This window comes from Ananas comosus, linkage group 6 (assembly GCF_001540865.1).
Source record: "Ananas comosus cultivar F153 linkage group 6, ASM154086v1, whole genome shotgun sequence".
NCBI classification, from domain to species: Eukaryota; Viridiplantae; Streptophyta; class Magnoliopsida; order Poales; family Bromeliaceae; genus Ananas; species Ananas comosus.
The window spans coordinates 13,776,217-13,786,232 of record NC_033626.1 but is presented as its reverse complement, the minus strand read 5'-3'; the positions used below and the strand labels follow the sequence as shown (position 1 = coordinate 13,786,232).

Sequence of the window (10,016 nt, the reverse complement as noted above, 5' to 3'; positions counted from 1 at the left end):
TTCCTACCGACACGTGGACCTCAAATATCGCTTTTCCGCTGCTCAGCTGACGGTTGTGCCAGCTGGGACAGGCACCCAAGTGTGGTGACGTCGTCATCTCTCCCGCGGTGACGTGGCGGCATCCTGCTCTCTCCCGCCAATCCTTACGGCCGAAACCTAATCCGCTCAACCTACCTCCCTAGCATGTAGAAATTTCTGATGGTAAGTATTTTATGTGGTTTTATTTTTTAATTATCGGAATAAAAATTAGAATGATATTTTGAGTTATAAAAATAAAATATTAATTTGAAATCTTTGTCTCGCACTAGTTCAAATATGGGGGGACAATAGGGGAGTCTATTGTAAAAATAGCTTATTTATAGAACGTTTGTTGTTTTATAATATAACTCGCCACTAATAAATATTACAATCAACAATAATTTCTGAATTAAAGTTTTAAGTTAAATTTTGCTACTAGACTAAACACCAACTATAAATCTGTTCTCAAAAAAAGAGGTTGTCAAAACATGTTTTGATGTAAGTTTATTTAATTGAATAATTCTTGTTAAAATTATCGTAGCGAACAGCTCTCAAATTGTGATGATAAAACCGACGGTGCGATCTGACCGGACCGGTTTGCGCAAGATCTTTTCTCGACGAGGTTCCGATGATCTGTGGATTAAGTTAATCTCAGCCTTTGGTTTTCATGATTCTTCCTGATAAGGAAAATCCAATGTGTCACTTTGGTGGTGGTGGTGACCGTGCAGGAATAGATTTCCTGATGTGGAAATCGCTACGGAATCTCCCAACGTCTATCATTGAGCACCCAATACCGTTGAGACGAGGGTGAATACGCAGATGCTGATCAATCACAGCTGTCCATTTGCCTCATCAGCCAACATGCTAAGTTTATCAACTTCCACGTCACATGCTCAATCGATTTACAAAAAAACAACTCTAATTTGGCTCTGATCATCTTCAGAAAAACGACGTCGCTCTTCTTAGAGATGGGTTAAGTTGAACTCCGGATGCAAAAAGAGATAAAAAGCTTAATCACAATTTACAATTTGATCATTAGCTTAATTGTAAGGGTAAAAGACGAATTAATTAATTACATGGTCGGGTTCTATCAAAATGGACAAGAACTGTACTGAGATTATTATATCCAACTACATGTACCTGCTCAGTCGAGGCTTTCACCGTGCCAAAAGAAAAACATTTCTATGCATTAATACTTTGAGATCGACAGATTTTAGGGTGTATATTTATTTCGCCAAACTAGACGCCATCCTTATTTTTCTAAAATAGTTGAATCTTGTAAACTCTAAGCTCTAAAATGAGCATACCATTTTATTCATCGGGCAAATATTTTTTTTTTTCGAGAGAAGGGTAGTAACTATTTGATTCGTTCATTTTATTTAAAATTAATTATAAATATAAAATAATTAAGTTTTAAATTTAGAGAAAGGATGTGAATAATCAAATTTTTAGGTAAATGAGTTAAATTAGCAAATATGTTAACCCTTTCTCTCTTTGTAGTTATGTAGTTTGTGTTTCTTGATTATTAGGCTATTCAAATACGGTTGGGGATTATAAATGGAGGGGGCCAGAGCATAGAGCCCAACCAATCGAGTACAACTTGGTGGGGCCCACAGGATGGGAGGCCATTGATTGGATGCTTCCTGACATGAATGCTCAACTTGCTGGCCGGTGGGGCCCATCCGAAAGCACCAGTCTTGTCGACGTGGCTGTACCTGTCCCCAAAAGAGCTGGCCCCTTCGCGTAAATTCTAACAAGATCAGGGGTTCCTCCGTAAAATGGTAGCTTTAAGCACTTAACTCCGCTTTCAATACGCCTCTTGGCCATTTCGTGTTAATTATAGCTTAAGATAAGCTCGTCAGCGTTTTAGCTTCTGAAATATAGTACTAAGTTTACGGAAAGGCCCTTGTTCGAACATGTATTTACCTTTTCAATCCTGTTTGAAAGTTTTTGGCGTTTTTTTGTTTGTGCGGGGCCTTGGGCCTTGGGCCAAAATTCCATTTCCTCGACTGCCTTTATTGAGGCTGAGCTTAAATTGTGAACAAATTTTATTTATTTTCTAGATGTCACGTGCAATGATTGGCTAACATATTTTTTATGTAGTCTAATAATATAATATATATATATATATATATATATATATATATATATATATATATATATTTATTTATTTATTTACTTTTGCTCTAATATTTGTAATAAGTCGGTAGCATTACGTCGCATTCGATACCAAATAGGTAATTTTTTGAACAGTACTTAATACCAGAAGTCTAGTAAAAGTATTTCGGAGTAGCTCTTAATGGAGTTTTTTTTTTTTTTTCCTAACTTGTCTTCTTTTACTCCATTGACCGACTTATTACAGTACATGCAATAATGAGTTATAGAACGAAAAAAATATAATTATTTCATTACAAATTATTTTTTTTTTTGAATTTCTCATTATTTTCTAGTGTTTTTATACTCCCACGCAGTGATTCGCATTGTAATCCTCTCAGTTTTTTCCTTAAAAATATTATGATATTTTCATCTTTCTAAATAAGGTGAAAAAACAATAATTTATGTATATTTTATTTTTATGCTGGCTCATATATGTTATAGTATTCGGCGTTTAAAGCATGTGTGAAAGGCTTTTTAGCATCAATCAATCATGACCGTCAAAAGAGAGCCGTAGATTTGCCATTTTCTCTTTAGCATACCATGTGCATCACGTGTCCAAATGTTTCCAAATACTAACACTTACAACGGGTTTTGACCCTCCGAGCGCACCCAACTCATCAAATATCGGATTCGCACCGCAAATAGAAAGATTATGCCCGTTTGGACGCTAACAGGCCCAAGCCCGTTTACAACCCAACACATGAGAGCGAGAAGGGTAAAAGAGTAAATTCACATCCGGCAAATGTTAAAAGGTCCTCTGCCACGTTTCAGCTGTCGTCTGGGCGTTCGATCCCGTATCTGCCCACACAACTACGAGAAGCTATTGCGTGGACCGGGTCCACCATGCACCGGTTCATAACCCCATTTATGTAACTCATTCTTAAAAATAAAAATCCATGAGCCTTTTTTTTTTTTTTTTTCTCTAGAACATTAGTCTTTTTTTATACTGTTGATTTTCGAAAATTAAGACTTATAAAATATAAAGAACATAGAAAAATGTGAGATTTAAATAGTAAAAACTATTTTATTAATCATATCGTGCGTAATTGGTTAAACATTTAATGTTTGTTCCCTAAAATCCAGCATGCGGGTGGCTTGTTTTTTTAAAAGTCATGTAATAATTGATTGATTTTCTTTCTTGAAGTTAACATTATAGGAGTGGTTCTTAGATGACGTGGTGAATCCGGTTCAGGCAGGATGTTTCCACAACTACCCCTTATCCCGGACCACATTGACGAATATACCCCCGAAAAGCGAAAAGGGTCTAGCTTTTCACAAGCCCTAATAGGCCCCACTGGGCCCACCACCTCATCTCCTTGGCTCCCCCCTTCAATCTCTCTCTCTCTCTCTCTCTCTCTCTCTCTCTCTCATTTCGCTCCTCTCTCTATCCTCTACTCCCCTCTCCCCATCCAGAATCTTCTCCTCTCTCACCCTCCTCAGAGTTCTAATCGCGACTCAGCTTTAGGGCTTCTACGAACGAATTCGACTCCGTGGATTGGTAAGTTTCCGATTTCCTTGTTAGATTTCGATATCTACTGTTCTATTTGTGTTATTGGATCACTTTTTGTCGTTTTTATGAAGTAGTAGATTGTAATCCGGTCTCCAGAAGAGTTTTATTTGATTTTCTCGTCCTGTTATACGTTTTGACGTGGATTTTTCTCTTTTTTTTTTGTGTATGATTCGAAGCTGGTTGATGATCGAGTGGTTAAAACTTAGGAGACAAGGATTTATTTTGAATTTTCTGCAATATAACGAGCTTTTGATTTGTTTCTTTTAGCTCTGGATTTATTTTTTTTTGACTATGGGTGTTTATATGTGACGAGAAGTATGTGGCTTTTTTCGAATTTCTCGAACACTTGTTTAGCCCTGACAAATCTTACTTGCTAGTAAGATTAATTTTGCCGTGTACATGTTGGAGAAAATTAGATTTATTTATTTATTCATTGTTTCATTGATTGTTTTTGGGTCGAAGTTTTAGTGGGAGTCAACTCGAACAAGTGAAACAATATCAGTTGCATTTGTTTTTTTCCCCCTTTTTTAATCTTCCGAACGGAATCACGTGAATTTTTTTAAGCATGGGCGGCAAATTAGGAGAAATATAGATAACTCTCCTAATAGAGATGCATGCCAATATAACATGAATCTAATTCTATACTCTACTTGTTGCAGCTAAATCACTAATAGTTGGAATGTATCGTTTGTGTCAAGATTGTAGTTTGTTCTATTTTTTGGTAGATGTTGATTGGTTTAATTAAAGAAGTGATTTTTTGTTCCATGTGCTAGGAACATAGAAAAAGTAATCTGCTTTATGTTTTGTCTTGTTGAAAAGTGTTATTAAAGCTATATCCGCTTTCAATAATAATAGTTATTGTTGATTCTAAATATTTTTTATATTTCTTTTTTTGTTCTTTTTTTTTTTTTTTGATGTAGATTTAATGCAGAGGAGTATGTTAAAGGATTCTGGCTAAGTATTCTTCTAATCTTACTTTGGAATTATAGAAGGAACCATGGCTCCACTTTGTGATTTCTGTGGGGAGCAACGGCCCATGATCTACTGCCAATCTGATGCTGCTTGCTTATGCTTGTCTTGTGACCGCAACGTCCACTCTGCTAATGCTCTTTCTAGACGCCACACAAGGACTCTTCTCTGTGATAGATGCAATACACAACCTGCCTCAGTCAGATGCATTGTAGAGAACGTTTCGCTTTGCCTGAACTGTGATCGGAATGGGCACAATGGCTCTGTCTCGGCTCCTGCACATAAAACACAGCCGATTCACCGTTATTCGGGCTGTCCATCTGCAGAGGAACTTTCGAGAATCTGGTCCTTTGTTCGAGAGATTCCTCCTGTGGAAGATCCTAATTGTGAGCAGGGATTCGGGCTTATGAGAATCGATGAGAACAGTGTCAGTGATATGTCAGGCTCTGCTGAGAACTATAGTGGGTCAGATGTAGCCAGCACGAACAAGATTGGTGATCTGATTAATGTAGACAAGATTAATCCTTGGATTGCTTCATCTTCAAGAGTTGCAGTGAGTCTTTTGCCAGATCGGCTTTTTTTTCTACTGCTTCTTGACTTGCAGTTTTCATATATATTTACATACCTACTTCGTGTGTTTAAGGGATAATGTTATTCACGCAGATCTGATAATTATGATAAAGCTGCTCGCATGTAAATAGCTATCCTCCAACTTTTGCTACTAGCTTCTTATCTTGCTTTCTTCTTGTGGATTTGACACATAGGATGCATTTTATCTCATGCTGCCCATTTACCGAATCATATTGATTCTCTTATGTGCAAGAATTCGTACACAAGAGTAAACTGTACTATTTTCTTTTTTTTTTTTCTAGTGGATTCTTGTTATGTAACATGTCACACAAATGTGTGGCTGTTGTGTTACTGTACTTGTAAGCTCTTTTCTGTGTATTTAATTTTTGTTGATCTCTTTGACTGAATATGCAGGTAAGCTGTACTGGGGCAAAGGATCTTGAGTTTTGCAAAGACAACATGTACGAAGATTTCATTATGGATGGTGTCGACTTGACATTCGAGAATTATGAAGAACTCCTTGGTGTATCTCACACTCAAACAGAGCAAATTTTTGATGATGCTGGAATTGATAGTTTCTTCGAAACAAAGGAAATGTCTGCAGCTAATTCCAATTATCACTGTGAAATTGCTGCAGAGGTTTGTGATATGGCTTATATTCCTGTAAGGGTGCTATTGCTTTCATGAGAACTAAACTTGTCTCATACTTGAGAAATACTTGATGTACAAGCACAACTTTCCTCAGCATGGAAGCTCTGAATTCACATGCTTTCAATCGCCCATGACCATATGCTTGTGCAAATCATCTTTAGTGGTTTCACACTAAGTTTGAATCTATTTGTTATAAAAGGTTCATGATATGATAATTTATCTTTGATATATTTACCCTGTATAATCTGAACTTTCATATATACCCTCTGAAACCTCTCTTTTGCATACATGCCCTTATGCTTAAAGAAGTGCCCATCTTTCTAAAAATTTTCTCTAGACCAAAACCATCTCCACCCTTCCCGAGTAATTTGTTGATGCCCTAAACTAAGATAAGCATTGTTTTGTAAAAGCTGCACTGCTGAGAGGTATGCATGAAAATTCAGGTGTTATACAGGGTATATCTGTGAAGGGATGATTTTGCAGTCATACATATGTAACCCCTGCACTGCTCAGAGGTATGCATGAAAATTCAGATGTTATACAGGGTACATCTGTGAAGGGACGATTTTGCTGTGAAAGGATGATTTTGCAGTGATTCATATGTAACTTCCCCGCCTATTTTATGTATTTGATCAAAACATCAAAATCCTTATGGTTTCTCTTGGCATCTTCTTCTGGGCAGGGTAAGCCTACACATGCAGCATGTATCAAGGCAGTATCTCCTGATTCCGTGATGTCAAGTCCTGTTGGAAAGGTCGATTCCAGCTTGTGCATTCCAGTGCGGCAGGCTCGATCAAGCCTGTCCCTTTCCTTTTCAAATTTGACCGGTGAGAGCAGTGCTGGAGACTACCAGGACTGTGGGATGTCATCGATGCTTTTTATGGGGGAGCCATCCTGGTACCCTACTGGTCCAGAGAGCTCTTCATTGCCTGGAACCAGCAGGGACACCGCTATTACGCGTTACAAGGAAAAGAAAAAGACAAGGAAGTAAGTGTACACCTCACTGATGCATTTCAGATTATAGCCTCAAGCATAGAATCTCAACAATGTTAGAAATTGATTCGAATTAAGGGTCCCAATATAATTAGTCCCTGAAGTTTTCATTTGAACTCTCTCGTATGTTGCAATTCCATCCGACCGTAGAAATGTCTCTACTTTTTCCTATAACATGACTATTTTACCCGTCTGTCTTGTCTAAGTGTGTGTGTGTGTGTGTGTGTATGCATATATGCATGTGTATATACATACATATATGTATGTGTTACATGTGTATATACATGCACACACTGTTCTATCCATATATTCTAGCATATCTATATTCATTATTTTCACAAATAAAATGTTATTGCTGTACACATATCCTTTGTGCTTGAAACAACTACTGGGACAGCAATCTCTTAGGACTCTTGTCCTCGTATGTATATCTATACACATGCATATATGCATATACATTATATATATATATATATATATATATATATATATATATATATATATATATACACTGTACTATCCATATATTCTAACATATCTATATTTATTATTTTTACAAATATGCTATTATTGCTGCACACATATCCTTTGTGCTTGAAACAACTACTGGGACAGCAATCTATAAAGACTCTTGTCCATTGGTCGCTGATTCTCACTAAAAGCCTTCTCTTCACAAGAACAAGAAACCATCATTAAACTGCCCTTTTTAAATGCTTCCAAATGTTCAGATGCGATTGCAATTACAATTGCAATATTACTAATTATATGAAACGTGTCATATGATCAAATAGTGACAAAGTCTTAACTTACCCACTCTTTTCGCCACGGATATGAGTGCGGAACAGACACTTGTATAATGGACCTATTCATTTTTAATTTGCATACACATTCATAGAGGTGATATTACTGATAACTGATTGTAAAATAAGATTGAAATGGGCATGTGAAATCCAACGGAAAACAATCCTCATTTATTATATTCTGAACAGGTTTGAGAAGAAGATTAGGTATGCGTCCCGCAAGGCTCGGGCGGATGTGAGAAAGCGGGTGAAGGGTCGGTTTGTCAAGGCAGGCGAAGCGTATGATTACGATCCACTCTGCGAAACAAGAAGCTATTGAGACATCTGCCTTCTATTATCCACTAGGTTAAGGTTAACCTCTATGAAATTATTATGTTTGGGTGACTTAAACTCGTATATTATCTCATATTTTATCTCTCCAGAGTTGCAATTAAGATGCATCCTTGAAGTGGAAAAGAAAAAGGAAAAAAAAAAAAAGTTTACGAGGAGTCACCAACTTTTTTGGATGCTGTTCGTCTTTTTTCTCCTGTACAGCAGACGGAACAGACATCTGGTTTTTTGGGGGAAAAAGAATATGCATATCACTCTTCGCGGTAGTTGCATAACTTCTTGTACCACTTTGCCGACGCTTCCACCATTTCTTTTTCTTTTGTTTGCTTCCTAATGCTGCCCTCATAAAGTACCGGTTGCCGAGTTGTGACCGTTACGCACTGCTATTTCCAGGTTAGTTTTTCATGCAAGTTGTTTATAGTTATGGATTATTCACCATGTAAAATGTAAAAAAAAAAAAAAAAAGGAAAAAAAGAAGAAGAAGAAGACCCATTTGCTGTAACTTAGAGACTACTACTCTTTTATTTACATGTCAAACAATAAATACTTGTGTAACTTGGGAACTAGAGAGTTGTAAATTATTCTGTATTCCAAGTGTTGTAGAAAAAAAATTGCAATTGGATCTCCACCTTTTTTTAAAAAAAAATCCCTGTTAAAGCTATTTTTCGATTTATCTCTCCTGGCCTCTGATTCTGGGAAGCTCTTCCAAAATATGGTTGTTCTTGCGTACTTTATAAAGTAACTATTTTTCTTAAGGTTATTCTTCCTGATCCTCGTATGATCTTTGAAAATTGTGTTATTTCTAATCTATCAACAGAGATCAATATATTGTTACATCACAGCATGGTTCTTTTAGAGGGTGTTTGGTTTTCTGCGGAAAATTTTAGAAGGCATTTTTCTGGTTAGAAAAATATTTTTTGTTTATTTTATATTTAGAAAAAAAATAAATTTTCTATTTTTCTTTTTCCAGATATTATAAGAAATTTCAAGTTTGGCTTTTGGATTTTTTTAAAAAAATTTTAATCCGGAGAACCGTTTCATGATCTTTGGATGAACCAAACACTAGCGAGATTCACACAGGCAAGGCTTAATAATGGGCTGGATCCGGCCCAAAGTCTGATTGTAGACGGGCCCATTTGCAGGCCAGGCCCAGTTTGTTACTCTCCGTACCCACGACTCCGCAAACGACAGCGCACGTGGAGGTGGGCACGCACCAAGGAGGGATTCTACACTGTCATACTTGCACCACGTCATTAATAACAAGCCAATCATATTCCTTCTTTTCAAACAAAAGTATAATAAAAATACTTTTTTACAATCATGATGGAACATATATTCTTAAAGGATTAATTTGATTGGTTTGTTACGCTACGTCACTAATATACCCGTTGCATTCTAGAATTTTTCTGCACCAAGAGCATTCCGACAAATCGGGGCTGCGTCCTCCTCTCCTCTGTCCGGAACCTTCCAAAGTCACGTGCACTGCATCATATTTATGCCCCATCACCAATAAAAAATTAATCATAAAAATATAATAATAATATTTTTTGTATAATTATGATGTGACGGGTAATCCTAAAAAGACATCACCTCATCAATATAATCGGTATATTTTAAAATTTTTTCAGCAAAGAAAAAGGAAGAAGAAAAGTTTTGACACTATATTATTAATAATCATCTAATCCTATTTTATTTTTAAAAAAAATTAAAAATATTTTTTTAATAGTTATGGTGAAATAAGTGAATATAAAAAATATTTTAATTGGCTAGAAATAATACAATATTAATATAATTGGTAGATTTTTTTTTTTTTTTTTTTTTTTGNTAAGGCAAAGCCCGTGGGGCAGTCACGTGCGCGCTCGGATTACATTTGGTTTCGGGAAATTGATGCAATGTATTTTTGACCCGGTTCAATGCGTAAAAAACAGGGGGACCAATGAACGCGTTGGTATCACGTGACACCCACGTGATTTGTTGTTGGATGCACTGCAAATTACGCGACCAAATATAAAAATAAA

General features: G+C 36.4%; 1 protein-coding gene across 4 annotated transcripts; it reads left to right on the top strand.

Moving 5' to 3' along the window:
- Nucleotides 3,536-8,659, top strand: LOC109711724 (zinc finger protein CONSTANS-LIKE 10-like). Of its 4 annotated transcripts, XM_020234913.1 has the most exons (6): nucleotides 3,536-3,673; nucleotides 4,606-5,207; nucleotides 5,639-5,887; nucleotides 6,558-6,862; nucleotides 7,858-8,013; nucleotides 8,091-8,659. In XM_020234913.1, the coding sequence occupies exons 2-5, from the start codon at nucleotides 4,683-4,685 to the stop codon at nucleotides 7,985-7,987; spliced, it is 1,209 nt and encodes a 402-aa protein (XP_020090502.1). In that variant the 5' UTR covers nucleotides 3,536-3,673; nucleotides 4,606-4,682; the 3' UTR covers nucleotides 7,988-8,013; nucleotides 8,091-8,659. The 4 variants fall into 4 exon arrangements, with proteins under 4 accessions (XP_020090502.1, XP_020090501.1, XP_020090503.1 ...); XM_020234912.1 differs by having other exon boundaries at nucleotides 7,858-8,659; XM_020234914.1 differs by lacking the exon at nucleotides 8,091-8,659 and having other exon boundaries at nucleotides 4,675-5,207; nucleotides 7,858-7,997.